Genomic DNA, 22,996 nt, shown 5'->3' with positions numbered 1-22,996 from the left:
TGTATTATCTGTAACATAGCCAAGACGGATCAGTTATGAACTTCATTGAAAGTCAATGTGCCAGAGAAAACGGATATGTCCCCATTGACTTGCATTGTATGCCAGGACGGATCCGTTTGGCTCCGCTTCGTCAGGCGGACAGCAAAATGCTGCAGGCAGTGTTTTGGTGTCTGCCTCCAGAGCGGAATGGAGATGGAACAGATCCTTTTCCATTTAGAATGCATTAGGGCAAAACTGATCTGTTTTGGACCGCTTGTGAGAGCCCTGAACGGATCTCGCAAACGGCAAAGCCAAAACGCCAGTGTGAAAGTAGCCCAAGATGGGAACAACCCTTTAAGGCTTTTAGTTCTGACCTTTTTGGCTTTCTGCTGTGCTCTGGGGGAAGCCTGGGCTCTGCTGGGCGGGTGCAGGTCTCCGTAGCTGGCGATGTACTGGATAAGGTTCATTAGCGCAGCGCAGGAGTCGGAGCATGTCCTGATATGAATCACATCACTGGAGCAGTACATCTCGAAACGTGGCTTGTTCTGCCAGGAGAAAGCATTAACGCCAGAATAAATCTCAGTAATGTGGATGGACATTACCCTCAACGCTTAACCCCTTCTTGCACATGGAAGTATTAATACATTATTACAGTATTCTTACCACAATATCCATACTTTCCCCCTCTTCCCCCCCCCCCCCCCCCCCCCCTCCCGTTCCCCTTTTCCTATGCCCCTTCCCTGTCCTTTCCTTTTATCCTTGCAGCATATGGGCTCGGATGGACAGTTTTATCCTTTTGGACTGAGCCGGGTGCGTGAAGTACCCAAATTTTTGTTATCATAAACGGTGAATAGTAAGTGTTTCACCGTCATTTCTATCATCTCTCTATATATTCTATATCTATTATTACAATAACCCCTTGTCCTCATTATGGCCCTTTATTTTAGTCATCTGCCATCTTGATATCCTCTTTATCTATAGATCTATACATACCCCCCTCTGAGCATTTATCCTGAATAACAAAGTTACCTTTTATTATTCAGATAGTTGATTTCTATATTACTTATCTCCATGCATCCACCACAATGGACTTACAAAAGCGGCTTTAAATTATCATTGAGATATTGTGGCCATGCACTTATGCCACTCAATGTTGTTATATATATGTCATTGGGAGGATTTTACGCTCCCTTATTCGATCTGACCCTTTGCGCTCCATTCTGGAACGCAGGGCTCAGTCTGGTCATGCCGCACTGAGACGCCGGGATCGCCGTGCGTTCCACGCTGGAACGCAAGACCCTACGTCATATCCGGACGGCTGAACCGGATATCCTGCGGCGTGCGTTCCACATTGGAGCGCACGCCGACACTAGTTCAGGCGTGCGAACCATACACCGGAGGGGGTCACCTATGAACAAGTGATTATATTTCTAATTAGAGGACCTGTATAAATCAAGGGCTACTTGGATCTGACCAAGTATTGGACCCTGGGAGGCTTCATAGGATCTGAGGGACTCATCTTCATAAGTAAGTATCTCTATTTCATTACAGCCAGACAGGAGATGATATTCTCTGGGCATACCTGACATATATACACTCCTTTGTCATTAAGTGTACTTCAATTAGTGGACGGCCAGATTCTGAGGGGCCGGACTACACTATCCAGATCACCGTTAAAGGTAACTAGTTTATCAGTTGTTACTGTATATGGATACTGGATATTCCGCTGTGATCTTATCTATTACTATTTTTCTAGTATCCTATCATATTGGATGTGAGTTAAACAGACTGTGGACAACATTAATACAACCTGTTGTCTAGAGCACCACTATTTAGAAGACTGCCATCTGTACCTTTTGGCATCAACCACGATCACGTATGCGCTCTATATGTTGCCTTACTCTAGTGAGTGTTCTCCTATAATCTGATAGATGTTGGTGGAGGCGTCTCACAATAGTGGGTGTGTAACTTGTGTACACTTGAACGCATATATATAGCGTGTATTATCTCTTTCTCTACAGACATCCATGTTTGATGGCCGTATGTGAGCTGCACATGCCCGTTATATCAAGACGCCCGATTTTGTATTTATCCCTCTAGACCTCCCAGGAATACTATCTGGTCCAATTTCCTTTCTTTTTTTTTAACTATGTATGTCGTGTGACACCGCCTGCTAGACGGCTATATTATAGGGATGCCAACATTGTTTGGGTCTCCACCCGTCTGACATGGTTTTTTCTTCATTATCCTTATTGGTGATTTATCTTATATGTATCCACCCCCTGATGATCCCACACGGTGGGGGAAACGCGTCGGGGCTTTACACAGACTAGATCTGTGACATGATTGATTATCCTTCATTCGGTGTCCTTATGTAATTGTATTTTAGTTTACTGCACCGTGTACCTGCTGGTCATTTGTATCAACAGGGCTGTATACACCGTGCATTGCGTGTTATTGATCCTCCTTGTCCACGCCTACACCAGCCCGCCACAATCAACCCTAACTCTCAACCACCTTACTTGTTAGGGCACATCAGGAGTGTCCAGTTAGGTTCGAGGACAGGGGGCCTCCACCATCAGGAGTCGCCCCTGGGCTCAGGGCCTAGTATTAGGGATTATAGCCTAGGGCTCTCTCTAACATCCCCAATAGCTTGGTTGTCTGGGTGGTCTGGTGTAGGCCTGGACATTATGTGGACAATGTGTTTGTCATAAGTAATATTAAACTTTAATCATTTATATTTTTGTTAGGGTTAGGCTTTAGCTGGACTTGACCGATTCTTACCACAATAGGATGTAATGTCAGGCCCAATAGACGGCTCGAGAACTGTGCCATTAGTGGCATGTGCCAGCTATAATACACAGCGGATATCCATCTCCAGTCCCAACCATTTAGCCGCTTAGATGGCTTAATCAATAGTAACCATGCCATCTAAGTGGGCTGACACTGTCAGCAAATCAGTGCCCCACAACACAATCACAGGGTGCTAATGGGTTTCCATGGCGGCTAGGTGCCCTGGTCACACATGATGCTTAAAGTGACAAACACCATAACCATAATGCCGGAGTGAAGTTATATGCAGTGCTGACCTACATGTGCCTGCACAGTCTTACTATTGATCTGATGGACTGCATATGTCCGCTCACTGCACACCAGGAAGTGTCTGGGTCTGACCCTACAGGGAAATTTCATGGTGGGCCGATGCCCAGGGGGCCGCCTGAGCCCTCCTCACAGCCACAATATGGTCTGATGCTCTCAGTATTATTTAATGCCAGGAGCATCAGGCTGTCGGCTGCAGGTGCTCTCCTCAATTCAACTGTATCACTGCCCTCAGTTATGGCGATAGGGCAGTATTTTATGCTGCAATGTGGTATTTTGTTTTCCTGGCGCGGTATTTTGTGCTCTGCCTTCTATCAATTTGGACTCGCCTACAACATGGGGCCACTATTGGTTGTTTTTTTTCCAGAGCCACTTTAACTTTCCAGTCCGCCCCTGGAAAGTGTTGTAGCGTATTCGGAGGCAGTATCTCTTTAATGGGCAGCAATGATTTTACTATCGTATCAGCAGCCAGAGCACGTATTCAGTCAGGGGACCAGACAGGGGAACTATGACCAAAAACATTTATAGCGTATCCATTGTGATTGCAAAGGAAATTACCTCTTCCCCAAACTTCACAGCCAGTATAGTCAGTTCTAAGAGCCCCATGTCCAGAACACGGATGTAATCTGCAACACAAAAACAATACAGTTAGAGTAAGAGGTTGCGTATACACTGTGTTCCAATGCCTGACCTTTAAAATAAATAAAAAAATAAATATATATAATAATAAAAAATAATAATAATCTGTTTGCTGTCAGTGAATGAGAAGAGAACACAGCCCTGCTCCAGGCTAGGTTAAGATTTAAACCTCTGAATGTAAACAAGAATGTGTGCATTCACTGACAGAAAGCAGAAAATCCCAAAAGTTATGTGCAATTGAAACATGAGGGACATAAGGAAAACATATAAACTTTATTCTATCATAAATTAACTTCACTTATGCAAGACTGGGCGACCTTCTGAATAGTTATGGTTTCTGGTGCGAGTTCACATCAGAAAACCATACCGAATGGACCCTTTAACACATTAATTGCTCTCACCTCGACTTAGGTTGACAGACACAGCATTGCACTTGTCAGATAAGTGCAGGGCGGCCTCATCCAGGATAATCCTAAAAAACAAGGGGATAAAGCATCATATTAGAGTGTTACAGTGCCACCTGGTGCCCAAAGGGTGGAACAGGACGAACGTCATTCCTGCTTTTAAAAGGAGCGACTTCAACACCAAGTGCATACAGTCACATTGTACACTATTAATGTATTAGTCAGTGCTGGTTAATGTTTGGTGCAAGGAAAGGTCTAGATTACCGAAGACTGGAAGAGGATTTATCCAGAGCGACACTGCAGGAAATACTGAAGGTCTCCACAGTCAGCAGAGCTCTGATAGGCAGGTAGAGAGGCCTGTGGAAGAAAACATTGTCATTGCAGTCAGTGAATGGAAACATGAATGGTTTAACATTTAGGGGTTGCACAGCTTGTTATAAGGACTGATGCACTATAACATGCTATGCACCCATGATGACGGTCTAAGTTTCCCTCCATTGACTCTAAGAAGTTCTTGAAATCATTCTAAAACGGCAAGAATAATCCAATCTGCAAGGAAAACTCCCATTCTGGCGGATTTGAGATGTCTTCTATTACATGGATAGTCATTCATCGGAATGGCCAACATGTAATAATATATATTCAGTGGATATAAAAAGTCTACACACCCCTGTTAAAATGTCAGGTTTCTGTGATGTATAAAAAAATGAGAAAGATAAATCATTTCAGAACTTTTTCCACCTTTAATGTGACCTATAAACTGTACAACTCAGTTGAAAAACAAACGGAAATCTTTTAGGTAGAGGGAAGAAAAAATATAAAAATAAAATAATATGGTTGCATAAGTGTGTACACCTTTAAACTAATACTTTGTTGAAGTACCTTTTGATTTTATTACAGCGCTCAGTCTTTTTGGGTATGAGTCTATCGGCATGGCACATTTTGACTTGGCAAGATTTGCCCACTCTTTGCAAAAACACTCCAAATCTGCCAGATTGCGAGGGCATCTCCTGGGCACAGCCCTCTTCAGATCACCCCACAGATTGTCAATCAGATTCAGGTCTGGGCTCTTGCTGGGCCATTCCAAAACTGTAATCTTCTGGTGAAGCCATTCCTTGGTTGATTTGGATGTATGCTTTGGGTCGTTGTCATGCTGAAAGATGTAGTTCCTCTTCATGTTCAGCTTTCTAGCAGAAGCCGGAAGGTTTTGGGCCAATATTGACTGGTATTTGGATTGGTTTATGATTCCCTCAAGCTTAACTAAGGCCCCAGTTCCAGTTGAAGAAGAGCAGCCCCTTAGCATGATGCTGCCACCACCATGCTTCACTGTGGGGATGGTGTTCTTCTGGTGATGGGCAGGGTCGTTTTTGCACCAAACATATCTTTTGGAATTATGGCCAAAAAGTTCCACCTTGGTTGCATCAGACCATAACACCTTTTCCTACATGCGTTTGGGAGACTTCAGATGTGTTTTTGCAAAATGTAGCCTGGCTTGGATGTTTTTCTTTGTCTTGCCGCTCTACCCCATAGCCCAGACATATGAAGAATACGGGAGATTGTTGTCACATGTACCACACGGCCAGGACTTGCCAGATATTCCTGCAGCTCCTTTAATGTCGCTGTCGGCCTCTTGGTCGCCTCCCAGACGAGTTTTCTTCTCGTTTTTGGAGGGACGTCCAGTTCTTGGTAATGTCACTGTTGTGCCATCTTTTCTTCACTGTGTTCCATGGTAGATCTAATGCCTTGGAAATTCTTTTGTCCCCTTCTCCTGACTGATACCTTTTAACAATGAGACCCCTCTGATGCTTTGGAAGCTCTCTGTGGCCCGTGGCTTCTGCTGTGGGATGCGACTAAGAACATTTCAGGAAAGACCAACTAGAGCAGCTGCACTTTATCTGGGGTTAATCAGAGGCACTTTACATGATGGCCGGTGTATGCTGACTCCTATTTAACAGGATTGCTTAATTCTGAACACAGCTACATCCTCAGTTATAAGAGGGTGTGCACACTTATGCAACCACATTATTTTATTTTTATATTTTTTCTTCCCTCCACCTAAAAGATTTCAGTTAGTTTTTTCAATTGAGTTGTACAGTTTATAAACACTTTAAAAAGGTGGAAAAAGTTCTGAAATGATTTATCTTTGTCTCATTTTTTTACAGCACAGAAACCTGACATTTTAAACAGGGGTGTGTAGACTTTTTATATCCACTGTATTTCCTGCTGCAGAGGAAATATTAGGCTGGTCGCAGCTCCTCTCAGCAAATTCAGCTGCTTGCAGGAGATGCCAGTACTGAGGAAAATTAATTAATGAGGATTATTACCTGTAATCCAAAGCACAACTCCAGAGGTGAACATGGAAGGTAGTGATGGAGGTAGGAGGGTTATAGCCCAAAACTGGCTCGTCCGTAATATTCAGAAACTGCAGTATCTATAGAGCACAGGGGGAGAAAAGGAACATCATGGAGTGGCATGGGTCGGTTCTGCTGCTGAATTAGTCACACCGGACCAGTTTGTTGCAGAAATTTTTGCACTAGTCTAATTTCTGTGAATGGGGCTGGCAGAAATCCACGCACTGGCCACCAAAACAACCCAATTCAGAACTGATTTTCAGTCGAAAAAATTTCTGTGTCAAATCTTCCACATGTGACTATATCCTAAATGCTGACATACAGCTGCCTGTGTAAATGCAAGCAACTGTGACCAGACTAAATGAAGGCGGACCTGCTCGTGCCAGGTGTGTTCAGACGGAAGAACCCGGTGTTTCAGCGTTGCCCCTCGGAGACCCACAGCGACAAGGAATTCCTGGAAGAGCGCAAAAAAATTAAAAAGCTGAATGAAGGACTCAGCACAGAAGTTACTACATCTAGTAGTCAAAGCTCCAAATTCCCTGCATGAACAGAGAGTGAAATTATAAAATGATGCTCCCTGCAGCCACCACTAGGGGGAGTTTACTGCATACAGGTCATACACTGGATTCAATAACGCCGAATGCAGTGAGCTCCCCTTGGTGGCAGCTGCAGGAGGCCAAGCAGCATATAAAATACATCATTAATAATAGCATTTCCCACCCCAAAATCCCCTCAACATAAATCGAAAAAGAAATGGAAGGAAGAGGGAGTAAAGATTTAACTGTATATTTCTGGGGATTTGGAGCTCTGCATTAGAAAAAAGGAGCTCCAGACACTATGTGGATAGATTAAGAAACTACCCCTCAGAGAAATTGGACCTCAAAACCCCCGTGGACTGGTAGGATCGGCGGAATGTTAATGAGCCCAAGAACCAATAATAAAGATTTACACCCCTACAAAAAGAAGGGGACACCCCCAGCCCATTGCAGGGAATCTTTTGTTTCCCAGTCTTTGGATCCTCCAGAGTTTGTGAAGGTCCATTCCACAAGGGCCATCACTACTTCTTTTGCAGAAAGAAGTCTCCTTCCTCTGGACATGATCTGTGAAGCTGCCTCCTGAAGCTCTGAATCCACTTTCATCTCTCACTACAGACTAGACGCCAGGGTAGCGGAGTTCTCGGCCTTTGGGCAGGCTATCCTTAGCAAGAAGAAACCCCTAGAGAGGGCCTTCATGCCTGGCAGAGCTATCTCCCCATCTGTGCTGCTGGTAGGACGTAAGGGAATCGTTAATTTCTAACGATAATTTGTTTTCCCTTAGTCCTAACAGCAGCACACAAATATCCCACCCTAGTAAACTATTCTTGCTATAAACACAGTGGGGGGGGGGTCCCCTCCTTTTGCAGGGGTGTAAATATTTATTATCGCTTCTCGGGCTCATTAAAATTCCGCCGGTCCTACCAGTCCACGGGGGGGTAGTTAACCCCATCTGTGCTGCTGTTAGGACTAAGGGAAAACAAATTATCGTTAGAAATTGACGATTATGTCACACAGAACCCAGAGGTGAGAAAAGCGAAATCAAGAGACCTTTGTGTTGCTGTCAGATTTATCGGACTGGATTTTTACGGCCACGGTCAGCATGCTCATGGTGTCCACTCCCACGCCGTTACTAGAGGCACGATGACTCCCTTCTTCTCCGGAGGAATAAATGGTCGGCTCTAACCAGTGCGGTTGGGGCAGGCTCGGGAGTCTGAGCTCCGATGGAACAACTACGCCGTCCAAAACACCTGAGTGATCGGTAGAAATAGAAAATATGGCTAAGCAGTGAATACAGGATGCAGCAACAACTCTGCCTTTACTGGACCTGGCAACTCTCTGGGCATAGCAGAACAATGCCAACCCAAAACCTCGACCAGTGTACAGGTGACTATACATGTAAGGCTACTTTCACACTCGCGTTTTGTGCAGATCCATCTTGTATCTGTACAGACGGATCAGCACCAATAATGCGAACGCTTGTATCCGTTAATAACGGATCCGTTTGCATTATTCATAAAAAAAGAAAAAAAGTCTAAGTAAAAACGGACCCGTCTTTTCTTACAATGAAAGTCAATGGGGGACAGATCCGTTTTCAAATGCACCATATTGCGTCAGTGAAAAACTGATCCGTTTGGCTCGGCATAGTCAGACGGTCACCAAAACGCTGCAAGCTGCGTTTTAGTGACTGTCTAAAAGATGCAACGGAGACCAAACGCAGCCAAAGTTATCCTTATTTATTCAGAATGCATTGGGGCTGAACTGATCCGTTTTGGGCCGCTCGTGAAAGTCCTGAAACGGATCTCACAAGCTGACCCATAAACGCCAGTGTGAAAGTAGCCTTATATATAAAAACCGCCAGCCAGGGCCAACCAGGTAAAAGCACCACTACTGGCTGGGGTATTTTGGGGTAGCATATCTTCGGACACATCCGTATTTGATTTGCAAGGACTAAGATAGTGGTTTACCTTGATGGTACAGACTGAGGCTGCCGGCATGGAGACATAAGAAGTGCTTGTCCTCAAATCCTTCATATTTAGTCACTGTGAAGAGCGATCCGCTGTTGAATTCCAGCCAGAACTCCCCGTGCTTGCCTTCCATTATCTTTCCATCTGACTGCTGCCAGCAAACATAAATGAGGTTATGGTTCACCGTGACTGCCCTTATAATAAATCACCATAGAAAAGAGATTCAAATCACCCCTATAAAGTCAAATAAGATATTTATATATTAAAAGGGAGTTTCCTAGGATGTGGGGGTCCAACTCCTTCAACTTTTACCACTATGCAGAAAGAGGCATGCTGGAGCGCTCCATACCTGGGGCGGTACCTGATATTGCAGCTCATCTTAAAGGGGTTATCCCACTTAGAGTTTTTATACTTACCTGCTGCCACCGCGCGTTCACTTCCTGGATTCTGGCTGGGGGCGGGCTTAATCTTGATTGAAGTCTTCTCCCGGCCGTGCCGCGCGCTGGACTGAATGCGCACGCCGCCGCGCATGCGCAATGGTGACTTATTCCTACAGAGCCGGCGTGCGCGTTCGCAGCTCTGTACTATTCTGGCCGGGAAGAGGTCACCATTGCGCATGCGCAGCAGCGTGCGCGTTCAGAACAGCGAGCGGACCGGCCGGGAGAAAAGGAGTCGTCTTCTGGGCAAGCGCGACCTTCCGGCTTTTGGAGAAGAGCAGTGGTCGTAACCAGGGGAGACCGAGTCACAACAATCAGGTAAGTGGGTATGAATTTTATCCTAATCGGTGGGGATTTGTTAATAAAGTATATTTACAAAAATGATCACTGTCAAATCATTAACAGATTTAACTGTGATCATTATGATGGGATAACCCCTTTAACCCCAGCCCCATGGGGCGCAGACACATCATCAGGCACAGCAGCAAAGCTGCATGGGGTACAACGGTGGAGGGACCACAGTGCTCACTTCAGCTAATCTAAGGGGCTCTCTGTATGGTCTACTGAGAGGGAATGTCATAACAAGTGTGTGCCAGCAATAAGTACATGGAGGAGCATAGCATGCCTCCGCTGACCAGGGGGGTCCAGGATTGCTTTATGAACCTGTAACCTACAACCCCATGGGCAAATTAAAAACTGCAATAAATGGGGTGTAAAGTTTACTGACAGATTGTAATAGCAGCGGTGGCTAGACAGAAATTTGGATAAAGGGCAGCCCCTAATATTTAGCAGCTCTGGGGTTCTGGCTGCTGGAACTACAAGCAATCAGCTGGCATATGCAGCCGTGTGTTTGCAGCAGCTCGCTTTGATTCCGAGTGAGACACAACAAAACATTTTAGCCCGAGATCCTTCAGACTGAGCTAGGTGATCTGAAACGACAATCTAGGTGACCAAGAGAGAGCCATTTTACCTTGACATCTGTAAATAAAGAGACCAGACCATGGTTGATGTTCACCAGGACGGACAGAAAGCTCTGAGATTGTTTGCTCGGACACTCAAGCTTTTTCTTTCTCCGATTATGATAGTTGGAGTCCAGGATGTAATCGTATTGTAAGGTTTCTTCCTCTGAACCGCTGTCATCATCTGCGAAGAATCAATTAACTTAAAACACACAGACACTGCCATTTAGCTATGGGGTTTCCCCGCTTTTCTAAATAAAAAAACGGAGTGCAATGTAATAAGGAACTAAATCTCAGGGCAGACTTTGCATAGGTGGAGCCAGTAAAGCAGCCGGTAGCTTTTTAGGCTACTTTCACACTGGCGTTTCTGGGTCCGCTTGTGAGATCCGTTTCAGCCCCAATGCATTCTGAATGGATGCGAATCCGCTCAGAATGCATCAGTTTGCCTCCGTTCCGTCTCCATTCCGCTCTGAAGACGGACACCAAAACGCAGCGTTTTGGTGTTCGCCTGACGATGCGGAGCCAAAAAGAGCCGTCCTGACATACAATGTAAGTCAATGGGGATGGATCAGTTTTTACTGACACAATATGGTGCAATTGAAAACGGATCTGTCCCCCATTGACTTTTAGGTCCCTTTCACATGAGCGAGTTTTCCGCGCGGGTACAATGCGTGAATTGAACGCATAGCACCCGCATTGAATCCTGACCCATTCATTTCAATGGGTCTGTGTACATGAGCGATGTTTTTCACGCATCAGTTCTGCGTTGCGTGAAAATCGCAGCATGTTCTATATTCTGCGTTTTTCACGCAGCCCTGGCCTCATAGAAGTGAATGGGGCTGCGTGAAAAACGCATTGCATCCGCAAGCAAGTGCGGGTGCGATGCGTTTTTCACTTATGGTTGCTAAGAGATGTTTGTAAACATTCAGTTTTTTATCAAGCGCGTGAAAAACGCATCAAAACGCATTGCACCCGCGCGGAAAAAACTGAACTAAACGCAATCGCAGACAAAACTGACTGAACTTGCTTGCAAAATAGTGCGAGTTTCACTGAACGCACCCTGAACGCATCCGGCCCCAATCCGCAACGCCCGTGTGAAACCAGCCTTAATGTAAGGTCAGGACGGATCAGTTTTGACTTAAGACATTTTTTTTTAAGAATAATGCAAACGGATCAGTTCTGAACGGATACAAGCGTTTACATTATCGGTGCGAATCTGTCTGTGCAGAAAGAAGGTGTGAAAGTAGCCCATCATGGGGTACCCAACTGTCCAATTACAGTCAGAATTCGGACCAGGGACACCGGACCCCACAAGGCCTGTGCCTATCATGGATGCATTGAAGAAGTGTAAAGTCTCCCCAAATTAGTCTCCTGTCGGGTCTGAATAATTTTTAGGGGGTCTGCTTAATTCAGACACCAGACCAGACCCTAAAATTAATCTGAAGGAGTTTAAAAGGGGTTGTGCAAGAATGGCTATTTGGCAGGACCTGCAAAGGGACGCTTACATACCTGCCTACCAACGCTGGCTCCGTGCTCCTTCTCCTCCCAGCTTGCAATGCTCTGCAGGGCTACCTCACTGACAACATCCTGTTTGATATCGCCGCAGCCATTCACTGGCCACTGAGGTGACCGGCTCCCCTTACTGCATGACTAATGGTTCCAGTCTCTGCCACAGCCAGGATGTTGACAGTGAGGTAGCCATGCAGAGCATCGCAGACCGGGAGGAGCGCTGAGCCGGCCATGTAGGGCAGGGGGCTGTTGCCACCCCCCCCCCCCCCCCCCCCCCATCATTCTTGCACAACCCTTTAAATGGTGAATGAGTTATGGCGTCTGATTTGAGGAGTGATCTGCGGTGTGAATGAGTTTGGGGGTCTAGAGTCTTAACTTTGGTTTCTAGTCTGGTTTTCCTACTAAGAAACAATAATAAATCTTGATGCAAATAGTTTGGAAAATGTTAACAAGATCATATCTGTTGGTGCACAGCTTGGACCCTCACCCTGGAGAGCACACAAAGCTATTCGAGCACCTCTGGTCTAACAGATTACACAAAGGACCAAGAACACAAGATTCATAGCTCAGACCTACTGGAGGATTGCTGGCGACATAAGGGAAGGGGGCTCTATGATGAGCTAACGGAAAGCAAGGGGCCCATATCCTGTTCTAGCACAGGGCCCCTTTGCTTTCTGTATCCACGTCTAACGGTTCTCACCATAATGAAGTGTAGACTTAAATGCTCCACTGGAGTCCTTGCTGAAGGTGTTGATGAGCTGGCTGGCCACAGAGAGGCCGATTCCATAGGATAGGTTCTCAAAGGTCTCTACCGGTGAGGGGGCGGTGGGCTCCCAGAGCAGCAAATCATTGCTTATCCTAGAAAAGACACATTCAGTAACAGTGAGGATGACAGAAACAAACCCGCATTTATGGTCACATTCACCAGTCTTTCCACAAACCTGCAAGGACCACTTAGGGTTGTAATCCATGCACCAACTGCAGGAACAACCCCATTCAGACGTATGGGATGATACAAATCTGCCGTGTGTGAACATGCCTATATACTTTTTCTTTAACATTAAGTTCCTGATTTATTAAGACCCTGCGCCTGCTGCGGTGGCCTCGATAGGCCTTGTGCTGCTGGAGGAGGCACAGGCCTCGTCATAAATGACATGTCTCCTCTGGCAGACTACGCGCAAGAATGGAATCTACGGCAGCTCGGAGCTGCCAGAGCCTTCAGTCATTATTTCCGCCAGTCTTTGGCCTACTTCATGATGAATGTGACGGGTGCGATGGCCCTGCCCACATCCCACGCCTTTTAGTAAGGCTGCTGAGAGCAGTGTACAAGGTCAGTTGCGACTTTAGCATAGCAAAAGTCGCAAAACTGGGGTTTTGTGACTAAGCAAAATAAAAAAATAAAAAGTTAAATTCTTTTGAACAGAAAAGAGGTCCCATGCCCATACACTTTAAACAGGGTAATCTATAAGATGCCCACTGAGTGATAACACAGGATTACCAGATAGCTCCAATACGGGAGAAATATATAATTCATTCTCTTGATGCGCACTAGGTTAACCCCTTTAAGGGCATCTCATGGCACGTTTAAAGGGCACCAGTCTTATCACAGGAGCACCCCTGAGACTAAGGCTAGTTTCACACTTGCGTTAAACTTTTCCGGCACCGAGTTCCGTCCTAGGGGCTCCATACCGGAAAATAACTGATCAGTTTTATCCCCATGCATTCTGAATGGAGAGCGATCCGCTCAGGATGAAATCAGGACGTCTTCAGTTCAGTCTTTTTGACTTTTCAGGACAGAGATAATACCGCAGCATGCTGCGGTTTTATCTCCGGCCAAAAATCCGCAACACTTTCCCATTGAAATGCATTATTTCGGATCCGGCCCAGAGTGTTCCGGCATTGTGGTCTGCGCATGCTCAGACAGCAAAAAAAAAAAAAAAAAAAAAAAGCCGGATCCGTTTTTCCGGGTGACACCGGAGAGACGGATCCGGTATTTCAATGCATTTGTCATACGGATCAGGATCATGATCCGTCTGACAAATGCCATCAGTTGGCATACATTTTGACGGATCCGGCAGGCAGTATCTGCAACGGAACTGCCTGCCGGAATCCTCTGTCGCAAGTGTGAAAGTAGCCTAAGGCTAGCGCTATGGATCAGGCAGGATGATTGTCGGCATGGGGATTGTCGGTTCCCATTATAGATAATGCGGCCAGGCGGAGAAGTATAAGCTTCGGAAATGATGGAATGCAGAGGGAGCGATCAGGATGCTCCCTGCCGGAATAGGCTGCCGGCTCCCTAGTGCTGGTGTGAAACCAGCCTAAAGCAGAAAGTAAGGAACGACCGGACCTGACCTACCTGTTGTAGAGCTTCTCATAGAAGACTTTATTTGGTAGCATCAAGTACACACTGGGCAGAGTCAGCTCCAACACATAATGGGAGTTATTGATGGATTTTTCCTGGAATTCAGTCATTTCTATGGCATCTCCAGGCATCACCATCTGACAAAAAGAATTAGCACAACTGAGTAACGCACGCTCTGCACAAGTACAGAAGATGACTTCTTAAAAAATAAAAATGCATAATAAAGTTGAACAAGGTGTCAGCTGTATAACGGAGCCAGAGCTGCCACATATGGAGTGTGTGCAGCTCATGAGCCCACTCCATACACCCCCTCCTGCTATTAGGATGCAGATGCACATGAAATGTCAATAAGGGGTTAAAGGGCAACTACACTTTTATAAACCGTTTATACGCGGAGGGTCCGAGTGTTGAGATTCACTAAAATAAAAGGCGTTCGTCATCTCTGCGGTGTATGGACCCCATTACTTTCTATTGGCCCATGCACCGCACAATTGGCTCTCAGAGGCCTCTAGAGCTCAGGTGGACGCTTCTGCTCCGTTTTTAGAAACTAGTGGGTGTCTTCACAACCAAACCCTCACTTATCAGAACGTCCTTACATAGACATCGATTACATATTGCAACCGATTGGTAGGGGTCTGGACCGCAACCAAACCCAAGAACTGACCGTACTAAATGGAAGTCCATATGGATGGTGAGGGTCCAAGCAGCTGGATTTTACCCAATAGGATCTGTGACATATCCAGTCATTATGATAGCCACAAAGAAGAGCCCCGGCACCCTCCACCTCTGATTCAGCACATTACACTGATCTCACCTCTTCATTTTCAAACATGACCCTTCGAGAGGAGAACGGTGACGGCTCTGGACGCCTGAAGTCACAGACATCTTTAAGTGAGTGGGACGTTCCTTCATCATCCTCCTGAAATCTTCCATCGACTTCATCATCTTCCTCTGCAGAGACTCGCTCCAGGATGGAGTGCACAGCGATGGGATTGATTCTCAGCACAATCCTTCAAACAGGACACAAAGTTTTCATTTAAAGAGCACTGTGATGTGGGCTTGTGGGATAAGTAATGTATGTACACAGTGACTGCACCAGCAGAATAGTGAGTGCAGCTCTGGAGTATAATACAGGATGTAACTCAGGATCAGTACAGGATAAGTAATGTATGTACACAGTGACTGCACCAGCAGAATAGTGAGTGCAGCTCTGGAGTATAATACAGGATGTAACTCAGGATCAGTACAGGATAAGTAATGTATGTACACAGTGACTGCACCAGCAGAATAGTGAGTGCAGCTCTGGAGTATAATACAGGATGTAACTCAGGATCAGTACAGGATAAGTAATGTATGTACACAGTGACTGCACCAGCAGAATAGTGAGTGCAGCTCTGGAGTATAATACAGGATGTAACTCAGGGTCAGTACAGGATATGTAATGTATGTACACAGTGACTGCACCAGCAAAATAGTGAGTGCAGCTCTGGAGTATAATACAGGATGTAACTCAGGGTCAGTACAGGATATGTAATGTATGTACACAGTGACTGCACCAGCAGAATAGTGAGTGCAGCTCTGGAGTATAATACAGGATGTAACTTAGGATCAGTACAGGATAAGTAATGTAATTTATTTAAAGGAGTTGTCCAGCTTTGGGTACATTTTGAACTGTCCTCAGCAGCATGATGCACCTGTTGAAAAATCAGACTTATCTGCCAAATGGCTCCACTCAATGTTCTTCCGATACCCGCTTTACTTTTGGTATAGATGGGGTCACTGCAGCCCATGACTGGCCTGAGCGGTGACATGTCCCCAAGAGGCATGTGACTCAACAGTGACATGCTACTTGTCGACATGTCACCACAGAGGCCAGCGATTGGTCACAGCAGCTCAAGTGTCCCCGTCTGAATGTGTATAGCCCTAGGAGCAGAAGAATCGCTGAGAGGAGTATCTGACCGGGAACTGAGCGGTAGGGAACAGGTGAGTGTATAATATATATATTATATATATATATATATATATATATATATATATATATATATATATATTTTTTTTTTTTTTTTTTTTTTTTTTTTAGGTACGGCGCAGTACTGGCCAAATGTGAAACGTTGCCTAAAGTTGGAACACCCCTTTAAGGAAGACAGAAGTAATGGATATTTATACTGTGAAAGATAAGAAACCCGGATAAAAGTTAAACAAATACAATATAATTTTCTGACTGTAACACAGGTAATGAACCTTGGCCAGTCAAAGTTGTCAGATGTGGTCATATCTCCATCCACTCCATTGTTCTTCTTCACAACCTTGAGGAATTGGATCTGCTGGCCATCGCCGTCCTCCTGCAAGGCCCCTGGATAAAACAGAGTGAAGAACGGATGGACTCTCTCATTAATACAGGCGGGCTCGCTGACGCTCACTGGATTCTCTACTGCAGGTGCCTACCCGTTAGCTCTCTAAATGTGAGCTCCAGCTTCAGTTGTTCCGGGGAGCTGCCGCTAAGGACCTCAGTCTTAAACTCCACATCAGAAAAGTTTAAATGTAAGACTTCTTTTTGGAGGGATTTCTTGAACCAAGGCCCTCGCTCTTGGTCGGATCTGAGGTCAGGAATCGGGAAGCGCACGGCAAGGTGGAGCGACGGTGCGGAAACCAGGACGGATGTCCTTGTGTTTGCAGGAGATCGAGAGTCGTCCAGAAGAACCTCGGGAAAGTCTTTGTGCTGAAAAACAGACGCACAATTATATAAACAGCCTCTCCTTTCATGTAGAATTTGGCATGTTTGTCATTTTGCCACCATTTTCCTCCAGCTGTGCCAACAGGTGAGCCAGAATAGTGGTGTCTGACCAGTCGTCACGGCAGGAGGTGCTAGAAAGTAACCAACAGATTCACGTACGACTGTGCGCCATCCTACATGCAATTCACAATAATCGGCTTTACTACATTTCAACAGAGGTCAGTGGAAATTCTTCATCCACATGTCGACCTTAGATTTAAACGTGGCCTCTACAGGATAGTTGTACGATTGGTGGTTTTCCAAGAGCTGCCCCCCCCCCCCTCCCCCAAATATGGACACTAGGATCCTGTGTCCTTCTGTATAAATGGAGTGATATTCAGGCATGCACACTGATGGTTCATTCATCTTGATGGGACTGCCAGGGATTGCTGAAAATTAATGTGGCAGCAGTTCAAATGCTTGACTCCAATTTATTTGACTGCCCAAGTCGCCCCTACTCATGATTAAGGAGAGTCCTATTAGTTAGATCATAGGGGAGACGTTTATTACATGGTACACCTCCATAAAGCTCTTCCGCTTATTTCTGCTGCATAGAGGCGCCTATGCAGCAGAAATTATTTTGGCCATATTTCACTGGCGTGAGGCTGTGGTGCAGTTACCTGCGGGTGCCCTGGAGGGCCACTGTGCAAGGAAAATGTCCTTGGATCTCTGGACTGGTGGGGCCCCCGCACTGATCATAATAACATAACAGGCCCAAAGGATATGCCATAAGATTAATAGAAGGCTATGATATCCCTTTAAGAAGGGGCTTTAGTTGGCAAAAGGACCTGTCGCTGAGCCTGGGGGGACACAGGTCACCTGGGCTGTAATAAACCTCTCCTGCAGACCTTCAGTCTGACCATTGTTTAAGGACTGACATCAAACTCCTGATTTCCCTGGGGCACGTTCCACGACGTGTGGCCTTGTGCCTTTATATGCTCATAGCGCTCCCAGGTATCTTCTCAAAATTCACAGCATGGGGTCAATATTCCATGTATATTGGCCTGTCTAATGGGCATGCTCAAGCCCAACCTTACCTTTACCATATCTCCCTTTCACAGGGAATAAAACCATACACCCACCAGACTAATGTGCTTGTTGTAAGACGTGAAGAGATGTGAGGTCATCATTTCCACGGTTCCCAACTTCTGCACCTGCAGTAGCGAGTTTAACCTGTCCACGATGGTGATGTCGAGCTCGCAGGAGGCAGACGACAGCTGGACGTGCAGCTCTGACCTCTGCGGGAGAGAACTCAGGCGCCCAGAACTGCCCTGTACAGAAGACAAATGGTGGCATTACAACGCGGGAAGAGACTGTGCATCGCATCCCTAAAGCCTAAACCTAGGAATGCAGAGAGGGATCATGCAAGAAGCTCTGTAACAAGAAGTGCATCGGAGTGAACGGTATTCAGCTTCTAGATGTAAATAAAAGCAGTCCCATTCAGAGACTGCAAGCAGAGATCTTAAAAATGCTAAGAGACTCAAACACAAACCAAATTCTAAACATGCACATCATATGCTGTGGACAAATTTGCATTGAGTCATTTCATTGTTCGTTGGCTCCCTACAGGCACAATTATCTAGTATTCATTAAAAAGGGGTTTTCTAGGACTTAAATTTTAACAATCAGTTCTTAACCCTTTAGATACCAGAGGTTTTTTTCTTTTTGGGTTTTCATAACCTTTTTTATTTTGCCGGTCACATAGCTGTATGAGGGCTTATTTTTTGCGGGACAAGTTGTACTTTCTAATGCCACTATTAATTATGGCATAAAATGTTGTGGGAAGTGGTAAAAAAAAAAATTCCAAATGGGGTGGATTCGGAAAAAAAAAACATAATCCCTCCACAGTTTTACGGGTTTTGTTCCCACTGCGTTTTGTTTACGGCAAAACTGACCCATGGCCTTCATTCTCTGGGTCAGTACGATTACAACGATACCCCATATACAAGTTCTTTATGTCTAAATAGTGTAAAAATTAAATTTAAACTTTGAGATTTTTTATTTATTTTTTATATCACCATATTCTGACCTCCACAACTTTTTTATACTTATGTCTTCTGAGCTGTTTAGGGGCTCATTTTTTTGGGGAACAATCTGTACTTTTAATTGATACCATTTTGGAGTATATGTGACTTTATCACATTTTATTAAATTTTTTGGGTAAGAGAAGCAACGAAAAAATGGCAAATCGGCCATTTTGACCCTTTTTTCCGCTAGGCCATTCGCGGTATTGTAATTTTTTTTTCTATTTTAATAGTATAGGCATTTTCGGTTGCGGTGATACCCATGATGTTTATATTTATTGTTATTTAGGTATTTATTGTTTAATTATACGGAAAGGGGGGGTATTTAAACTTTTATATATCTTTTTTTTTTATTACATTTTTTGTGATAATTATGTGCCTCATATATGAGCTTATTACATTTTTTTTTATTTTGGTTTATCAGGAATTTATTATTAGCTTATTTTGTTCACTTTGGCTCATTTCTTATCCTGGCCTGCCATCTGGTGGCCAAAATAAGAATTGCAGTTTGAATACCGTTAGCCTACTCAGTAAAGTTACCAGTATTAAGTACAACTACCTAGGCCCAGATTGGACACTCATCTCACTTGATCACAGCATCTAAAAGCATTTAATTACCGTGATCGGCATTATTGCCGGTCACGGTAATTAGCCGCAGTTCTCTGCTGTAATGAACAGCAGAGATCTGCTGGCCATGACGCCCGCTGCACGGGCGTCATGTTTACACATCGCACTAGCGCCGTACATGTACGGCGCTGGTAGCCTAAGGGTTAAAGATGCCGCAGCACTCGGATAACAATGGCTGTCCTTTCCGGCACTCGGATGAACATGGCCTGAGTTTAAATTCAAGGAAAACCTCTTTAAAATGCCTTACACGTTGCTGCTGTAGAGTCTGTGCAGCTCTTGTACATTGCTGGCTGTGCTGCTGCTTCTGACATGGACGCGACAGCACAAAAGGCTGGGGTCATCTGCCTGCTCCGCTCTCCTACTACTTCCCCACAATCTACTGTAGCAACCTCATGTTCCATTTTGGGGCATATGCACCGATAGGTGCTCAGGGCACTTAATTTTTTTTTTGTGTGGTTTTTCTAATGAGACGGCAATGTGGGTACAAGCCATAAGCCAAACCCCTATCCAGTTAACATCAGTGTCACCTGTGCTCCTCGGTTTTCTAAACGCTTGTAGTGTAAGTGAACGCACGGAGATGACCGGCAGTCAGGATCATTATCCATGGCAAATTTCAGCAGCTGAAAGACAAATATGAATTATGGAAGTCGCTCTCATCATAATGAGGAATTATACAATGATGCGGGGGGGCTGCATACACTGAACATCTACAACTCTACTTTGGGTTTCAGTGAATGGAAAGGGTTACTGCCATTTACAGGCTGAAAACCTGTGCTGTTCACACAGCTGCATGCATGGTTTGCTACAGTGTGTCAGAGCAGTACACAATCAGGACAGGTTTACCCCCAATTTCCATTCACCAACACTACACACAGATTGGGTTACTGATAAAATATTCAAAAGCTGCATATTTAGTTGTGAGGGAGAGCCCCTGTATGTAGTCGTAGTGTGAACCATGGCCAAGAGCAGCAACACCAATCCACGCCACTTCTTGGCTATGCGGCACACTACACCAATGGGCCGGTTTGGTCCTTTTTGGGAAAGCTATGCAATAAAGGATCAGCACAGGATTTTGGTTGCATTTGTATGAACTGCCAAGACATGTTGAGAGTCGTAGTTTCTCTGTAGATAAAAACTATTAATGTGGAAAAGCTGAATTAAAAAATTGCCACTTTTCAGTGGCAGCTACCCCTTTAAGAAGGTGAATGACCTGAGATTCTGAAGAGCATAACAGGAGTAGTGTTCCTCAGCACATCATTCGAGTCCAGGAACATAGAACTGTAAACCCCCAGCTGTAGGAAGGCCGTACCTCTGTGTACTGAGGAGGGACACGCTGCGAGTCACAGGGGAAGAGACACTCCAGGAGCTCCATCTGACCAACGCACACATCCGTGCCGTAACACCGGGAGCCAGACCGCTGCCGCTGCTCATGGGAGATTTTTATTTGTGTCCCTATGAACCTAATAAGACAAGCAAGTAGATTGTCATATTATTAAAAATAACATTGATTAGGTCATTATGTACACAGTGAGCCCACCAGCAGAATAGTGAGCGCAGCTCTGGAGTACAATACAGAATATAACTCAGTACGAGTAATGTAATATGTACTAGGGTTGTTGAGGGAATCAAATTTTCGATACCTTTGTCCGGTATCGACCTCGATACCAGGATTTGACAATTATCAATACTAGGCTTCGCTATTGCGCAGCCCAATATCACAGCATGGAGCGCGCTGCTGTCAGCGCGCTTCGTGTTCCCCTCAGCAGCACAGGGGAGAAGGAGTCACTCTCTCCCTTCCCCCTGTGCCGTCGCTGCCACCAATGAGGAGAGAGGGGGCGGAGGAGGGGAGGGCGCACTGCGCCACCAATGAAGGTTAAATAGGACCTTTCATCGGTCTGAACATTGCAAAGTAACCACCAGGCTGTGTAGAGCGGCGCCCCGGATCTCCCTGCACTTACTATTATTTCGGGGCGCCGCTCCGTTAGCCCGCTGTGTCCCTCTGTATTTTCAGTGTCTCTTGGTAAAACTGGGATGAGACTGCCCTTGTTCTCCTGGGCGTCTCCTTCTCCCAGCGAACAAGGGCAGGCTCATCCCAGTTTTACCAAGAGACCGAAAATACTGAGGGATGGAGCGGCGCCCCGAAATATTAAGTGCAGGGAGATCCCTGGGCGCTGCTCTATGTAGCCTGCTAACTTAAAGTCTGTATTAAAAGGTTAATTATCATTGGTGGCCTCAACTCCCCCAGTATTAAAATCATTGGTGGCAGTGGCCACAGGGTCCCCTTCTCATTGGTGGCAGTTTCTGATCGGAGCCCCAGCAGTGTAATCCTGGGGCGCCGATCGGTTACCATGGCAGCCAGGACGCTACTGAAGCCCTGGCTGCCATGGTAACATCCCTGATGCTTTGTGCACAGAGCAGCAGGGAGCGTGTGAAGTCCTATTCACTCTAATAGTGCTCTATCAGGGTGAATAGGACAAAGGATTAAAAAGATACCAGATTCTAGCCCCTAAGGGGAGAAATAGTTATTAAATAAAAAGTTTTTAAAAAAACACCAAAATATTAAGTATAAATCACCCCCTTTCCCAATTTTACATATAAAATAAATATAGAAATAAACATTACACATTGCCACGTCCCAAAAATTTAAATATAAAAACTAAATAAATCTATTCGGTAAGTGCCGGAGCAGAAAAATAAAATAAAAACTGCACGATTTGCCATTTTTTTTAAATGGGAATGCTTTTTTGGCGTTTTATTTTTTCCACGTGGTATCGAATATCGCAATACTTTTTTATGGTATCGAAACTGAATCAAAAATTTGGTATCGCAATAACTGTAAATATTATTCACATATTTAGAGACATCAACAAAGCAAATGTAAGTAAAATGTGACAATTCATTCATACCTGAGGTGATCGTGTGTGCATGCTTCAGCAAAAACATTCCGTAAAAAGGCAAAGTCCTGTTGTGCAAAGGTTTGTGGATCCAGCATCTCAATGCGGCTGAAGAAGCTGAGAGACAGCGGTGTCAGTGGATTAGGGCTGGATGTGCTCTCGGTTGGTGGTAGAGGGTCAATATGTAGCACCGAGAAGGACAACGAGCCCACAGCAAGTCTGAACACGAGCTCAGGCCGAGAGTCATCCAACGACACAGATCGGTTTGGTAGTGCTGTGATAGAAAGTGCCAAACATAAAAACATATCCACCATACATACAATATGCCAGAGGCAGTTGGTGTGGAACTAAAAGCTCCAGTAAGCTATGAGGGTCCCTCCCTGGTGTACCGTGAAACTGATCCGGTAATTTCAATGGCATTCTGTTTAGGCACAAAAGG

The 22,996-nt window shown here is 45.2% G+C and overlaps 1 protein-coding gene across 2 annotated transcripts in view; it reads right to left on the bottom strand.

The window, feature by feature from the left end:
• Nucleotides 1–22,996, bottom strand: part of ATG2B (autophagy related 2B) — a 72,834-nt gene that overhangs the window by 34,700 nt on the left and 15,138 nt on the right. The window contains exons 11-28 of one of the 2 annotated variants that reach the window (XM_044272286.1): nt 22,570–22,831; nt 20,973–21,123; nt 20,191–20,283; nt 18,095–18,283; nt 16,685–16,958; nt 16,481–16,592; nt 15,054–15,249; nt 14,234–14,376; nt 12,578–12,735; nt 10,380–10,552; nt 8,973–9,123; nt 8,056–8,255; nt 6,846–6,926; nt 6,446–6,552; nt 4,386–4,478; nt 4,119–4,189; nt 3,637–3,704; nt 354–524 (exon numbers count right to left, since the gene is read on the bottom strand). In XM_044272286.1, the coding sequence (XP_044128221.1) occupies nt 354–524; nt 3,637–3,704; nt 4,119–4,189; nt 4,386–4,478; nt 6,446–6,552; nt 6,846–6,926; nt 8,056–8,255; nt 8,973–9,123; nt 10,380–10,552; nt 12,578–12,735; nt 14,234–14,376; nt 15,054–15,249; nt 16,481–16,592; nt 16,685–16,958; nt 18,095–18,283; nt 20,191–20,283; nt 20,973–21,123; nt 22,570–22,831 (2,693 nt within the window). The remainder of the gene's footprint in view (nt 1–353; nt 525–3,636; nt 3,705–4,118; nt 4,190–4,385; nt 4,479–6,445; nt 6,553–6,845; nt 6,927–8,055; nt 8,256–8,972; nt 9,124–10,379; nt 10,553–12,577; nt 12,736–14,233; nt 14,377–15,053; nt 15,250–16,480; nt 16,593–16,684; nt 16,959–18,094; nt 18,284–20,190; nt 20,284–20,972; nt 21,124–22,569; nt 22,832–22,996) is intronic. The other variant, XM_044272288.1, reaches the window with a different exon arrangement.

The sequence above is a fragment of the Bufo gargarizans genome, chromosome 11, assembly GCF_014858855.1.
Source record: "Bufo gargarizans isolate SCDJY-AF-19 chromosome 11, ASM1485885v1, whole genome shotgun sequence".
NCBI classification, from domain to species: Eukaryota; Metazoa; Chordata; class Amphibia; order Anura; family Bufonidae; genus Bufo; species Bufo gargarizans.
The sequence above is the reverse complement of the archived record's forward strand: the minus strand, read 5'-3'. Positions and strand labels throughout refer to the sequence as shown.